At 43.0% G+C, this 15,942-nt stretch overlaps 1 protein-coding gene across 4 annotated transcripts in view; it reads right to left on the bottom strand.

Annotated features, from left to right (window-relative positions):
* LOC115079775 (ankyrin repeat and KH domain-containing protein 1-like) overlaps positions 1–15,942 on the bottom strand; it is a 187,418-nt gene that overhangs the window by 99,836 nt on the left and 71,640 nt on the right. For all 4 annotated transcript variants that reach the window (XM_029583624.1, XM_029583623.1, XM_029583625.1 and 1 more), the window contains exons 4-9: positions 13,932–14,079; positions 7,088–7,235; positions 4,838–5,071; positions 3,598–3,692; positions 2,943–3,180; positions 496–687 (exon numbers count right to left, since the gene is read on the bottom strand). In XM_029583624.1, coding sequence (XP_029439484.1) covers positions 496–687; positions 2,943–3,180; positions 3,598–3,692; positions 4,838–5,071; positions 7,088–7,235; positions 13,932–14,079 — 1,055 coding nt within the window. The remainder of the gene's footprint in view (positions 1–495; positions 688–2,942; positions 3,181–3,597; positions 3,693–4,837; positions 5,072–7,087; positions 7,236–13,931; positions 14,080–15,942) is intronic.

The raw sequence follows: 15,942 nt of genomic DNA, 5'->3' as shown, positions 1-15,942 counted from the left end.
GGCTTAGACGATTGCCTAATAAGAAAAATCTAACTGTGTAAGGAACGATCCAGGGGATCTATTTCAGAACTATTGCCTACACTATTTTATGACATTTTAGGATAATCTCGTGCTAAAACCTTTTAGTTCTTCTATTCTTCCATACATTATCCAATGCAAGTTAGTACTTTATATCCCAAATGAACTGGCATGTGACTCAAAAGGACAATTATATTTGAAGACAATTTTATTTTATATTCATCTTATTTACAAGTGTGTAAGGTAATCCAAACACACCATGACAATTATGGCATGACCAGAGCCATATATGTGGGTCCTGGTTACAGCATTTAGGCACTGTAAACATGTTTTGAAATAAAAAAAAAAAAAAAAAAACTAACTAAAGTTTATAAACTGCCAACTAAATTTTATTGTAGCATTCTGCAAGGATGTTCACTACTTTTGTTGTACATTGACTAGTTCACAATATAAGATTGCAGTTTTAATTTAACATACCTGCTGCCAACAAATATTTAACCAGTTCAAGATGTCCTTCTTGAGCAGCTTCCATTAAAGGTGTCGAACAACCAAGCTCTATATCAGCTCCTGCCTTAATGAGAAAGTCCGCCACCTCTGAAAATCCGCCACAGCAAGCTAAAGTAAGAGCTGTTTCTTGTGTTTCTTCCGTTTGTGCATTAATATTGGCACCTAAAGACATAATAGTTACTCTGTAGTATTTATGATCAGCATGTGTATGCAAATTTGTTCAATTATTTATACATTTAAGATCGCCACTGAACATTTGATACTTTTTAAAATGTTTCATCAGTGTAAACAGTACATATTGTTATACAAATCAAATACTATGACGACTAGTCTTCTGCTCTCCCAGTTCATTAGGAATACTAAAGAGGCAGCATTCACAGCCCCTGGAGTAAGAAGTCCCAATTATGCTATGGAGACAGCTAGTGACCAGATTTAGGGCACACAATTGCCTGGTCCCAGAAAAGTTAATGTTACTTGGCACAACAGATTCAATCTGCTAATTAAAAATTGTCTGATTGCTGCAACTCCAGGCCTGTTGGGATAAAAGGAACAAAAACAAAAAATAAAAAGCTGTGTGGGGCGGGGGATGACACGAGGATTTTCTATGGCCTTTGACAGCTCTCTTATAATTCAAAGAGTACAGGCCTTGTTCACTTTTATGAACATATGGCCTGGGGAATGTTAACAGGATGAACACTAGTTAATTCCAACAGTACCTTGGGCAGAATTTGGGATGAAGAGCATTTCACTATTGTAATGAAATTTAGTATAAGGTGCATAATTTACTATAGCCTGGAGCTCACTGACTATGTAGTCTGAAGTGAAGTAATCACCACCAAAGAGATGACCTTCCAGGTCAAGTACTTTAGCTCCTAAGAGGCTGGAGGCTCAAAGGGGGCTTTCATCAGCTGGGTAAGAACACACTGAGTCTCATGACTGAACATGTGGCTTGATGGGATGCTTCAAATCGAAGCAAGCCTCACACATTTTGCAACTAAAAATAAGATAGTGATGGTGTTTCAGGCTTGAGTCTTGCAACAAGAAAGCCTGAGGGCACCAAGAGCCAAAGCAGCAACTCTTGATGACATTTTGAAAATATCATAGGTGAAGTAGACTAGATACTCTCCACAACCCTCACTAGTGTTGAACAAGTGCTTGTTCTTTGAAAATTCAGCCATCTCTGTCCAGGAGGGCGGCCCCCAGACATACGAGGGGCTGATGCAATAAGACACGTTGAAAATGGGTGCTTGTATTGAGCACCCGTTTCCTTAACATGCACGCAACCACATCTCACTGGGCACCTGATGTAGTATTTAAATGAGGGGCTGTGCAAAAAAGGATGCGCTGGGGAGAATTGTGCATCCCTAGTGCTCAAATGAATCAAGCGCCCACAATTACAATGGGCACAACAGGAGCATCCATTTTTATCCCACTTCTGGAAGATTTTGCTCATGTTGCTGAAGATGCCCATAGCTAAGCACCCCTTGCTATGGGCATCTAAATTAGGCATCCAGGAGAACTTTTTCTTAAGCCAATATACATTCATTTTTCAACACTGCAAGCAATAAATTTAAGAGTCACAATACTACTAAATAGGAGGAACCCCAGAAGACCGTATTTTTTAAATTTCTCATGAGCTCTTGACTTGTGGATTGACTTTATGCCACCTCTGGGGATGGAGTTAAATTTGCTGCATTAAATGTGAGTGGGTGCCCAGCGATTTTCTGCATTGGGGGGCTAATTAATAGCCTCATCTACATGGAATTTACAAGTGACGGGTGCTATTGGCTACACATTTTTGGGCATGTTATTGCATCGGGTGCTAGACTTGCCAAAATCCTCTTAACCATGCAGTTGCTGGAAATAAACTTATTTGTTCTTGCATCTTCCATCCCTACCACATTTAATTGGTCAGGAAGCACAAACATTACATAAGTATGTATATGGGCCAAGTGCTATTTTCAAGCATTACTTGAACAGCTTGTAGGTTTCCACTTTCAAATTTGAATATTTTAAAAAATAAAATAGTGTACCCATTAAGTCAGCAGATAAGAATACTAGGTATAAGGTGCAATTAGTTTATTATCCTTTCAAACACTCCCACTACTCTTCTTTCACAGAAAAATGGGGGCCCAACAGCACAATTTGCTCAATAGTTGCATCTACCACAGTCAGAAAGTATGAAGTATTCATCTAAGAAAAAGGGAGAACCATGAATGATCATGGGATAGAAACAAGAAAGTCTAAAGTTTGAAGAAATATTGTCAAGCAGGTAGATAAGTCATATTTTGGTATGCAGGGATGTCCAAAAGATACATAAGCAAGCCACTAGCAATACTATTTTTGATGAGCATAAACTTGAAAGTCAATGTAAGCATAACATTTTCACAAAGCTATAATTCATATATTTCTCATACCTTGTGCCAACAGCAGAGCAACCATTTCCTCATGTCCTTCTCGAGCAGCCTCCATTAATGGTGTGTAACCTTCATCATTAACTTCTTCTAGATTTGCTCCCCTCTCTATCAACAGGGCTGCTAGCTCAACGTGTCCACCGCATGCAGCCAAGGTGAGTGGAGATTCAAAGGAATCTGCAGGCATATTCACCTGAGCACCACTGTCTAAAAGCAAACGAGCTACCTCCACATGTCCATCCTATTGTAATGTTCAAATCAAGTGAGAAGAGGAAAAAAACTGTTACAAAATATTTATTCTTCCAGATTTATGTTCAGAAAATGTTACTGTCCTAAACTAAAACAAATTTCTATACTTTTGCCCCATAAAAATGTTTATTAAAAGGTTATATTTAGATATAAAATTTGAGATTCTCAGCTCTATTAGTATCAAATTTAAAAAAACAAAATGGAAGAAGCTTTACTACTAGATGAAAATTAAGTCATTTACACTATCATTTAAATATTTTATCATACGTCATTAATATTTTCTAAACTAAATTTCATTCATTAAAGAATTCATCGTTTAGTTACATAAAATACAAATTATTTAAAACACAAGTGATTTCAGGAGAAAGTGTGGCACTTTAAGAAATGGGATAAGGGGGGCTTAACATACCATGCAGGCTTCCATTAAAGCTGTATGCATTTCATCTGTTTTATGTTCCTGGTCTGCTCCAGCTTCAAGCAAAAAACGAACCATATCTAAATGGCCTACAGACATAAGAGACAGTATTAAATATTAGGAAATGTCTATCTATAGATATATATATATAAATATAAAATACACAAATATACCTTATAAAAATTCAGTGAGAATACAGGCATATTACCGTATTTTCCAGTGTATAAATCACACCAGAGTATAGGTTGCACCCCTGCCTAAACAGGACCTTTGCAGGCAAAATCTGCACAAGCATTGGTGGATAAGACGCACCTCTCCATCCCCTGTTTGACTGATGCAGCGATAGCGACTGATGGCGCACTGGTGGATCATGCATACTAGCCACGTGGTTGTGGGGCATACATGTGCATGTCCACAGCATGTGACAGACGAACTGGAGAGCGAGGCACATGGCGGCGGGGCATACCTGAGGATGAGCACAGCATGTAGCGGACGAATTGGGGAGAGAGAAAGAGAAAAGTGCAGCGGATAAGTTGCACAGGTGTACAAGTCACACCTACATTATTTGGGGGGGGGGGGGGGGGGGGAAAACTGACTTATGCACTGGAAAATATGGTAATAATGAAAGTCCCACCATCTCTCTCCAGCCCTTTTCTGATGCTACCACCAACTCAAACCCAAGTTCTGCATATCCTACTCACCATGAAAACTACCAAGGTCTTAAGTACTGACACTCAGTGTTGTAGGACTTTCCTTGGGCACTCTCCTATACATACATTAACAAGCCCTGGTGTGATACCCACACATCAACTCGCACAGTAACATATCTCCACTGCTAGACCATGCAAACTAAACCAACAGGATTTTAGATTTGCAAGTCACTGGAGATAGACTAATTCAGATATTTGTGATTGCTTTTGGTGCAGTGGTTCTCAGCCCAGTCCTCAGAACACACCCAGTCTGGTTTTCAGGATATACACAATGCATATGCATGAAAGATTTGCATACAATGGAGGGAATGCTTGAAAATCTCTCATATGCATATACATTGTGGTTATCCTGAAAACCAGACAGGTATGAAAATCTCTGCTTTAATGTAATTTGCCTTACCAAAGACTGACAGTAACTTCTTACAAAATACCTGAACTTCAGCAAAGTTATACTCTGATAGTACCATGCATGTTTTTACTGACTTTTGTGCTATAAAATATATCTTTTTATTCATATACAGTACCTTTATAGCATGCCAAAGTAAGTGCACTTTCTTTGAATTCATTAGAATGTGTGTTGATGCCTGCACCATACTCCAGGAGCACTCGTGCGACTTCAACATGGCCCGCACTGGCTGCTTCCATCAACGGTGTATGCCCATTTTCATTATGATCCTCTATATTAGCCCCTTCTTTCAGCAGCACTTTTACAACATCAACAAATCCTCCAGCACAAGCATATGTAAGAGCTGTGTTCCCTGAGAAGAAAGAAGAAAAAATGTTAGTAGTATACAGACTATACTAGATCACCAGAGGTGTACATGATCAGAGTGGTTGACCATTAATAAAGAATGTAATATCTCCATTCTGGTGTGGGATTAAGGTAGTCATGTTATACTTCTATACCACCTTTCTTGAATACAGTTCAACCCAAAGTAGTTTACAATACAAAACAAAGGCACAGAACATAATAACAAATAAAGACCATGCAGCCCATCCAGTATGCTCATCCACATCCCCTGCTCAGCTTTATAGTTCCTCTCTCTCCCTCAGAGATCTGTCCCATCCTTATCTCCACCACCTCCACTGGGAAGTTATTCTTCAAGTCCATCAACCTTTCAATGAAGACATATTTCACTAGATTACTTCTGACCCTACCCCTATATTCTTAACTCATGACCTCTCATTCCAGAGCCTCCTTTCCATTAAAAGATCTACCTCCTGTGCATTTATTTCTTGGAAATGTTAAGCTCATCATACACTGAGACTTTCAAAAGTATTCAACACCCCCCCTCCCAAAAAGAGTCAGATTTGTGTGGCTTACACTTACACAAATTGTTCCAGACAGTATGTTTATTGAAAACCAGTATACTCAAAGTAAATTTTCAAAGTCAATTCATTATTTCTCTGCATTTTTTATAAAATACATTTAAAAACTGAAAAATTCTGATTGTGTAAGTATTCAACCCCTGTGCTGTGGAAGCTCCAAGTTTTACACAGATGAAGATCTTGCCCTAACAATTGGCTTCTACCTGTGAATCATTAAAAAAGGTCAGCTTTTCTGGATAAAAAAAATAATAATAATTCCAGTACCACTGGTCAGACTGTGAATCTGAAGGAAAGCTGTGAAAATGAAGACCAAGGAGCATTTTAAGGAAATTCACGATAAAGTGACAGGCCAAAAGAAAAAAAAAAGGGGAAATAACTACTCCCCTGCTTATGAAGGGCAGAGCTAAGGAGCCAGGCTCACGGAGAGAGTGAAGGGCCCAGAGGGGGAGAGAGAACCAGGACCTCTGGCTATCTACCCTGCCCCGTAAAGAAGGGCAGAGTTCAGACAGGGATCACCAACCTCCCTCTCGCCCTGCTCTACTTGAGCGATGGCCCATGAAGGAGCCAAATCCTTCTCTTACCCTAAATCTTTTCCTTCTAAGAACTCCAGACTGCAGGTATGCACCTTTAACATCTTCTGGAGACAGAAATACTGAGGGACTGCAGATGGCACTCTTGTTTAAGTAGCAGTGCCTCAAAGTTTTGTTCTATGCCTCTATCTGCTGGTAGGGATGCATAAACCCACTTGTCTGGACTGATCCGGGATACGAACAGGAAGGTGAATGTTCTGCAATGGCCAAGTCAAAGTCCAGATCTCAATCCAATTGAGAATCTGTGGCACTATTTGAAAATTGCAATCCATAAGCATCATCCAACCAAATCTGGAACAAATCTGCCAAGAACAGACAAAAATCACTCCCAAACAGTATGCAAAGTTGGAAGAAATTTAACCCAACAGAAAGCTATTATTGCAGCAAAAGGTGGTTCCACCAAGTACTAGTCTGAAGGGGCTGAATACTTACGCAAGCAGTATTTTTCAGCTTTTAATTTTATTTTATTAAAAAATGCAGAGAAATAATGAACTGTCACTTTGAAATTTTACTTTAAGAGCATACTGGGTTGCAATAAACATACTGTCTAGAATGTATCATTTGTAATCCACACAATTCTAACTTGGGGGGGGGTTCCTGATACTTTTGCAAGCCACTATCATTTTGCCCAGCACTGATGCCAATCACCATCTATAGTTTCCCACATGCTCCATAGAGTCCTTTTAAAACAAAATGGCATATCAGCCATGTTCCAGTAACTGCTGATGGTAGACAAAGGACCACGACCCATCTAAAGCTGTTCAATACCTTACATTTCAGTTGATCTCTCGCTTTCTCCTAAATTCATGTTAACCTTGGGATCAAACAAACTTAAAATGGGAACCACATACATACCTGTTGAAGACTGAGCATTGACATCAGCACAATGAACAAGTAGCAATTTCACAATGTCAACATAGCCACCACTAGCAGCTGCCATTAATGGAGTAATGTCTCCTTTATTCCCACGGTCTTCAACATTGGCATGCATAGCAAGTAACACCTGAAGGTAGGAAATGAAAAAATATTTCTAAGAGCTATTTCAACAATTGCTAACATTTCTGAAGTTTTTTATATTCTCAGCACATTGAAACACCGATCTCAAAACACTTTGTGGGGGCATTTAATATATTCATCAGCAGAAACTATTACAAAGTATTTAAAAAAAAGGAAATGTATTTATAAACCTTTATTTTCTGAAGCTTATCAGACTAAAATTTTGTGATTATGTGACGCAACACTTAATACGATCTATAGCATATACCATATCAAATCAGAAGAGAGTAGAAAATTTGACTCCAAGGAAAACAAGTGGTAAACCAAATTGCAACGGTGGCTTACAAATACCACGAGGTAATGTGTGATTCTTTTTACATTCAGATATGCTCACTAATTGCTACAATGGTATCCTTGCTGAAGGCCATATATTTCATTTATGGTCAAAACAGGTCTATGTATTAAGGACTTCTCATTTTGAATGGATATTTCCCGCCATTTTTCCCAAATAAGAGCTCACTAATAGATTAAGTCCAATACATAGAACATCCAGTGCTTTTTGAAAGCCACCATAAGCTATTTTGAAAGAATGATAGGAAGAAAAACAAAAATATGTAATTTGAGTGTAAGTATAGGACAATGACAATTATACAAAAACTAATGTAAAATTCACTTCCCTCCATCACTCCCTAAAATTCAAACCAACACGACAAAAAGAATTGGTATGAACATTTTTTTTCAATTATTTCTTTATTGGAGAAATTGCTTACCTGATAAATTTCGTTTTCCTTAGTATAGACAGATTGACTCAGGACCAATGGGTATAGTGTACTTCTGATAGCAGATGGGAGACAGTCAGATTTCAAAGCTGACGTCAGGAACCTCTGCTCTTCAGTATTCTCCTCGAAAAGCAATTGTGGAAAATGTGTGCTTTAATAACTTGAATAACTTGGTTACCTTGATTAACTAGGACTGGTTCAACTGATTTCCAAATGGAGACCGCCAGTGCATTCAACCGGATAATGCAGACACCCGGCAACTATAGGTGTCTTGAACTAGGGGTAATACCTGGCCTACCCGTGCTTGTCTTGTTCTCGGGGCTTGTCACCCAAGGTTCCTGGATTCTGGGGCAGCCATGTGCAGGGTGCTGAGTCCATATGTCTACACTAAGGAAAACGAAATCATCAGGCAAGTAATTTCTCCATTTCCTAGCGTGTAGCCAGATGGACTCAGGACCAATAGGCTGTACAAAAGCTACTCCCGAACAGGGCGATAGGCTGCCGTGGCCCACTTAATACTGCCCTTGCAAAGGTTGTGTCCTCCTGGGCCTGGACATCCAGGCAGTAGAACTTGGAGAAGGTGTGTATGGAGGACCACGTCACCGCCCGACAGATCTCGGCGGGTGACAGCATCTCGGTTTCCGCCCAGGACACTGCCTGGGCCCTTATTGAATGGGCCTTGACTTGCAGAGGTGGAGGCTTCCCTGCCTCTACGTAGGCTGCCTTGATTACTTCTTTGATCCTGCAGGCAATGGTTGCCCGTGAGGCCGCTTCCCCCTTTTTCTTCCCGCTTTGAAGGACGAATAGGTGGTCCATCTTTCGCACAGATTCCAATCTTTCCAGGTATCGGACTAGGAGTCTGCCAATGTTTAGGTGGCAAAGGCGGCGTGAGTCTTCAGAGTCCTTATGTTCGTCTGGAGATAGCAGCAAGATGGTTTGGTTGAGATGAAATTGAGAAACTACCTTCGGTAGAAAAGGAGGGGACAGTGTGTAGCTGTATGGCTCTCAGTGTGAACCTGAGGAACAGTTGCCAACAGGATGGCTCTTGAAGTTCGGAGATGCGATGGGCTGAAGATTTTGCCACTAGGAATGCAGTCTTCAAGGTCAGGAGACGTAGTGACAGACCGTGTGTTGGTCTGAAGGAAGTTTCCGCTAGGAAGTCTAGTACTAGATTAAGATTCCATAGGGGCACCGGCAACCTTAATGGTGGTCAGATTTGTTTGACCCCTCGCAGGAAGCAGGAAACATCTGGATGGGTTGATAGGCTGATGCCGTCCACTTTGGCTCTGAAGCAGGCCAGTGCGGCCACCTAAACCTTGAGGGAGTTGAGGGACAGCCCCTTCTTCAAGCCGTCCTACAGAAATTCCAGGATCATAGGAATTTTGACTGTCCGAAGGATCTCACGGTCTTCACAACAGGCTTTGAATACTCTCCATATTCGAATGTAAGCTAGAGATGTGGAGAATGTGTGCTCGGAGCAAGGTGTCAATCACTGCCTTAGAGTATCTGCTTTTCTGCAGGCGAGTCCTCTCAAGGGCCAGACCATAAGAGAGAATAGAGTTGTGTCTTCATGGAGGATCGGTTCTTGCCGGAGAAGGTCCCCGAGAGGAGGTAGGCACAGAGGGTTCCCTGCAAGAAGTCTTCGCACATCTGCATACCATGGTCTTCTTGGCCAGCCCAGGGCCACTAGAAGTACTAGCCCCTTGTGGTGTTCCATTTTGTGGATGATCCTGCCCAGTAGTGGCCATGGGGGAAGCATACAGCAGGTCTTCTTGTGGCTAGGTCTGGACAAGAGAGTAGATTCCATGGGATTGCGGGTTTCGTCTGCAGCTGAAGTACTTGGGAACGTGGGCATTGGACCGGGTTGCCAGTAGATCCATGGCTGGGGTTCCCCAGCGGTTTACTATCAACTGGAAAGCTGTGGTCAACAGCGTCCATTCCCCTGGGTCTAGACTCTCTCTGCTGAGGTAGTCCACAGAGATGTTGTCTTTTCCTGCGATGTGTGAGGCTGAGATGCCTTGCAGATTTGTTTCTGCCCTCGCCATGAGGGGGGGGGTCTAACTCCAGGGACACCTGTTGGCTTCTGGTTCCTCCCTGGCAGTTGATGTAGGCAACTGTAGTGGTGTTGTCCGACATGACTGACAGACTCGCCCCGGAGTCTGAGGATTAATCGTAGACAGGCTAGTCTGACTGCTTGGGCTTCCAGCCAGTTTATGTTCCATCCCGCCTCTTCCTTGTCCCATTGTCCCTAACCAGTGGGCTCCCCACCCTCGCAACCTTGGTGAGCAAAATCAGTTTGGTGGGGATGGTCTTCCTGTTGCTATCATTGGAGCTGGGTCCGAACCTTTGCTGGTAGCTGGAGGGTGAATGGAATAGTTCTGGGACGTCGGGTTCCATCGTGACAGTAGGGAATGTAGTGGACACATGTAGGCCTTTGCCTGGTTTCTTTTGTTCCTGTCCTCCAGTAGACAAGGTACTGGAGATTCGCCCCATTCGTTGACTAACCTCCAATTTGCCTCCAAACAAGAGGAATACTTAAAGGCATTCTCGTGAGGTTTGCTTTGGAGGTCACGTCGGCCGACCAATTTCGGAGCCATAATTGTTTTCTGGCTGCCACTATGGAGGAGACGTCCCTGCCAGAGGTGCGCACTAGGTCTGAGGTCGCATTCGTGAGGAAGGATATAGCCGGTTCTAATGTTTCACCGGACGTGGTTGTGTCTCTGGAGAGAAACAAGCAGGCATGTGTTACTACGGCGCAGCAGGGTCATTGCTGCTACAAAGGACTGCTTAAGGATGGCTTCCTGATGTCTGTCCTGGCCATCCTTGAATGCCGCTCCTCCTTCGACCAAGATTGGTTGTGGGCTTAGAGATTGCGCAGACCATGGTGTCCACTTTTGGGAACCATAGGAGTTCCTTGGCCGTGGGTTCCAGGGGGTATAGGGCTTCTAAGGCCCATCATCCTTTGAAGCTGGCCTCCGGGGCATTCCATTCCAGGTCAATCAGTTGTTGTACGGCCTGCAACACTGGGAAATAGCATGAGGCCTGATGGAGGGACACCAAAACGGGATTAGTCTTTGGCTCCGCTGCGGTACCCGTGCCTGGAATGGCCAGCGTCTTCAGGGTCAGAGACACTAGAACTGGTAACTCATCTTTGGAAAAGAATCGCAGCTTCGTTTTGGTATGTTTCCATCCCTGGTGGGATTTCCCCTTCCTCCAGGGAGTCAGTCTCATCCCCCGAGGTGTCTATATCCCCTGTAGGAAGGCTCTTGCCTAGGTGGTGCACGTCTCGAGAGGTCCGAGAGGTGCTTGGAAGATCTTGTGCTTCTGGTGGAGACTATGTCGCCGGCGGTACATATTGCACTTGGACAAAGGTTTGCAGCCCTTTGAAGAATTCCACCCCGGAAAAGGTCCTTGGGTCCATACTGAATCCCAGTGGGTTTATGGTGGAGGCCCCCAAGGTGTCTTCCTGTGTAGGCGCCGAGTCAGAGATACAGAGGTCCAAGGTACTATCGTTAGTGGATCTGGAACCCTCTACTGGCTGTGGGGGGGGGGGCCTGCTTAGGTTCCCCCTGAGCCTCCTCGCACTGCTGGCATAGGGCGGAGGCCACTTCAGGTTGCGCAGCTCTCAGATGGCAGGCTGGGCAGAGTGCTTGTCCCTTGGCCTTCTTGGCAGACGTTGCCATGATTTGTACGCGTGGAGTGACTCAAAAACCAGTCTGTGCTCATTGGAATGCACGTCAGGAGGCTTAGTTGTGCACTCCGGGTGCGCCGACGATGTGCATGCAGGATGCATGTGCAGGATAACTAGTTTGTGCACGGTGCTATTTGTGCAGGCCGCCGAGCGCCCGGCACAGATGTGCATACCGCTGAGTGCACAAGCCGGTTGTGCGCACGGCTCAGTTGAGCGGTCAGCATGGCAATCAAGGGGGGGAAATGGCACCGATGACCACGCGGACAAGATGGTAACACCCCCCCTCCCCCGGAGGGTCTCCACCTCGCACCAGATCGGGGTCTAGCTGGGATGGGGATGCTCAACCCGATTTAACAGATGCCGGAAGGGACGATCTGTGCAGCTATTCGAGGCTTGGAGACCGGAGACTTAGGTTTCTACCTTACCTGGTCTTGGCATTTCCTGGTCTCGTGCTGGGCTGTCTCCAGCTGCGGGGGGAAAAGGAATTACCTTCACCACCACGCTCGATTCTGCACCCGCTGCCTCTCAGCCACTCTGGGGGCTAATTCCACGCCAGGAACCGGCTACCAGACCGAGGCTTACCTCTGAGGGACTCAGAAATCACCTCAGGAATTCTCAACTGGGGGAGGGACCCTTAGGTATCACCGCAGAAGAGCAGGCTCATCTCCTTGAGGTAAATTTTCTCTCTGTTTTAGAATTGCTAACACTATTTTAGTGTGTGGAAGTATCCCTATCTGCTTTAGGAGACTGAGAAATACTGAAGAGCAGAGCTTCCTGCATGGGTATATGTAGGCTGACATCAGCTTTGAAATCTAACTCAGTCTCCCATCAGGAGTACACTATATCCATTGGTCCAGAGTCAACCTGGCTACATTCTAGGAAACGAAAATTTTACAAATACAATAAAGCAAAGCAATGATGATCACAATAAATTATAAAAAAAAAAAAAAATTAAGACTACAAAATCTTATCTATAATAATGGGGGAGAACTACTAGAAATTACTTCTCATTGAAAAGTAATACAAAATACTAATTATCTTTTTGCCTTGACTTACTCTCCCTGATATACTAAATTTCCAACCCTTGCTCAGAATTTTTATTCACAATAAAAATTTATAAATGCAGATCTGTAAATATGAATTTGTTAGATTGGTAAGATACAAAGCAACTGCAAGGAAACTTTAAAAAGAAAGAAACACCTAAAGCGGTAACCTTACGCTTCAGTGAAAGGAAAGGTCTCCAATGAACCTGAGTGGGACAGGAAATATAAATCTGACTGAAAGGAGGATCTGGTCTCGCCCATAAAGGAATTAAGTTGTGAGATGGCTTGGGATATGTTTTTATCCAATTTAGCAATCAATTTCCACAGACCGGCAAGGGACACATAGCTCAGTAAAATATGTCCCCTCATCTAATGTAGCAAGTCTAGATTTTTCTTGGACACCAATAGACCCATTAGGGTCAGGAGCAGATACTCCAACAAGTAAAGCAGTACCAACTGCTTAATGTCCATTACCTGCAGCTGTGTCTCTGACCTGTGGAAGGTCAAAACTCTCAGCCTGGAGAGAGTAAGCTGAGGGTGGGGAGGAAGTCTAATTTCAGGACTCTGGGAAGCTCCCAAAAGGGGGCTTCCTACACAGACACTGAGATGCAACTCACCCATCTGCTGTAGGTGGTTGTCCATCGGGCCCAGAGTTACAGCTAGAACTGGAGATGATGAATATACTTTCGATTTCCTTTCCCTCCCCATCTGGACAAAGCCGCACACCCATCTACAAGATAAATTGAGGCCTTCGGCAGCGTGCTGATAGCTTGTGCTGTAGGCCTCAAGTATTTATCTTGACATTAAGTGGCATCCATCTACATCAGCATTCCAGGTGGGGAGTATCATCGCCATGATTCCCTTCGGCAGCAGGAAAGGGTTCACAACTGGACCCATGATCTTAATTAAGTCAGCTTCTCCTTTGAAACTCCCCATTATGAATATTTTTAGAACATATAGCACAACTTTAACAGCCTGAGCCCTAGAAAAGAACAGTTAGCACCTGAGCTGAGCAATAACTGACCCTCAAATAAAAAAATCTTACTGCAAGCAAAAGCAATGTTTGGACGCAGAATAAAAGGGAAATCACTTTTTGAAGGTGCTGAAAAATTGCCCAGAATATTTCCTGTCAAGTGGTCTAACTGCTCTCACAAAACAGCTAAATGTTCATAATTTTGCACACTACTTACTTGTGCCAATTCATAGTAACCAGCTGAACATGCCAAGCAAAGAAGGCTCTCTCCTTCCTCTGTATGCTCATTCACACTTCTTCCTTCATCTAGCAGTTTGCGGACAGCATTCACATCTCCATCTGAGCATGCTTCTGCCAAACTGCGACTGAAAGCAAAATCATTGAACATAAAATGAATTCCTGTAGTTCATTTACACTATGCATAAATTTAGCAGCTGCTAAGTTACAATGTTACTAATTTAATTGTAAACAGATGCATTCATATCACACTACTAACCTATAAATATTTACATTTGAGCTCAAATTATTGTGTAATGGTCATTATAACACTAAACTATAAGAACTTTGTTCAATTCTATCGCTCACAGCATGACCATAAACAAATCACTTAACATAAATCTGAAGTTACTTACATACACCATTGAGCTCGAGCTTGCAGAGAAAATATCAAATCAATTAGGTAAACATTACATTTCTGAAGTTAATATTACTGCAAGAACTTATTAGCAAGATGGATTAATATCATACATTTTACATAACAGAGGTGTTTTAAGATTCAGCTTTTTATAAATTCTTGAATCCTCCTCATTCAGTGCATGATATGGAAATCAGGGGCCAAGCACAGAAAGCTGGGGAAAAACCCCCACCCCAAATCTATAGACTAGAGGGGCATGAATAGGCTGTGGAATTTAAAATATTAAGTACACAAAAACATTAAGCAATTTAGTAAATGAGAATGAGACCTCACCATGGGGGTCTGAATCAGCCCCTAATGCAATGCCTGACTCTGCTGGGAACTTGCACCCTCCATGGGTCTGCTATGGGGTTCAGTGACCACCACCACAACATTCTTAAATCTCTGCCTTTAAGAAAATTCTAAATAGCCCTGCTACTTCCCCGGGCAGCCTTCACTGAAGAAGCTGAGTCTGCCCTGTTTTGTTTTTTTTTTTTTAAACAGGATTCAGCTGAATGTAAATCAAGCACGAAAATAAGAGGACTTCCGTTTCATTTTCCATCCACAGCGAAGAAAGTGTGGAGGTGGCACCACCAAGTACTCACACAGTGTCCTTCTGTCCTCTGCAGTGCTTCAATGGAGAGAAGGAATCTAATGCCAACACCTCAGGAGCTGCCAAGCCTAATAGCATTGTCTTTGGGTCTGGGTCCTGCCCACCTGAGGGAGGCTCAGTCTACCATAATCTTCCTACTCATCAGCCTAACCAGGCCTTATATTCCAGCATGGGAAACATCTCTACCATCTGCTGGAGGTAGAAAATACTGGCAGGCTGGTGCCAGCACAAATGCATATAAGGAGTGATATCCACGAGTCTATTGATCTCTGACTGCATCTACTGGTAGAAATGCATAAACCATGTGTAATAGACCCAACTGAAGCAAATTTGTTTCCTCAGTGTTATCTGTAAAATATAGTTCTCTATAGACAGCAGGATGAATTAGCCCTAAAGCATGGATGACATCCATGCTTTACAGATCCAGCTGTCAAGAGTTCAGGACTTCTCTCCAGGAATTCAGGCAGGTATTTATGACTAATTCATTCTGCCATCTATGGAGAATACAGGTAGGCAAATTTGCTAGAGCCTGTAGTTCACTTGCTCTTCATGCCAATGTTATGAGCACAAGAAAAACTTTCCAGGTGAGAAACTTCAAGTCCACCGACATGAGCAGTTCAAAATGAGGCTCGCAGCTCCCAGTGGTTGATTTGTAGATGACTCTCCACAGAGGATAACTATCTATGGGTCTACACCTTTCCAGTGTGCATCTCACCCCCCTGGTGAAAGCACTGGTATACAGTTAATTAATGTGGTGAAACAAAAAAAACAACAGTTTTAGAATGTCCAGATTCATCCATCATTGCAGGGATGGTCTTGTCCCAGGGTAAGAGATTTTGTGGGATAAAAGGTAGACAGTCAGTCCCATTGGCTTTGAAGGCACCACACATTGAGACAAGTAAAAGGAACCACATGCACTGCAGCAGCCATGTGCCTGAGAAG

This window comes from Rhinatrema bivittatum, chromosome 18 (assembly GCF_901001135.1).
Source record: "Rhinatrema bivittatum chromosome 18, aRhiBiv1.1, whole genome shotgun sequence".
Classification (NCBI taxonomy): Eukaryota; Metazoa; Chordata; class Amphibia; order Gymnophiona; family Rhinatrematidae; genus Rhinatrema; species Rhinatrema bivittatum.
Note: the sequence above shows the minus strand (reverse complement) of the source record. Positions and strands in the feature narration are given on the sequence as shown.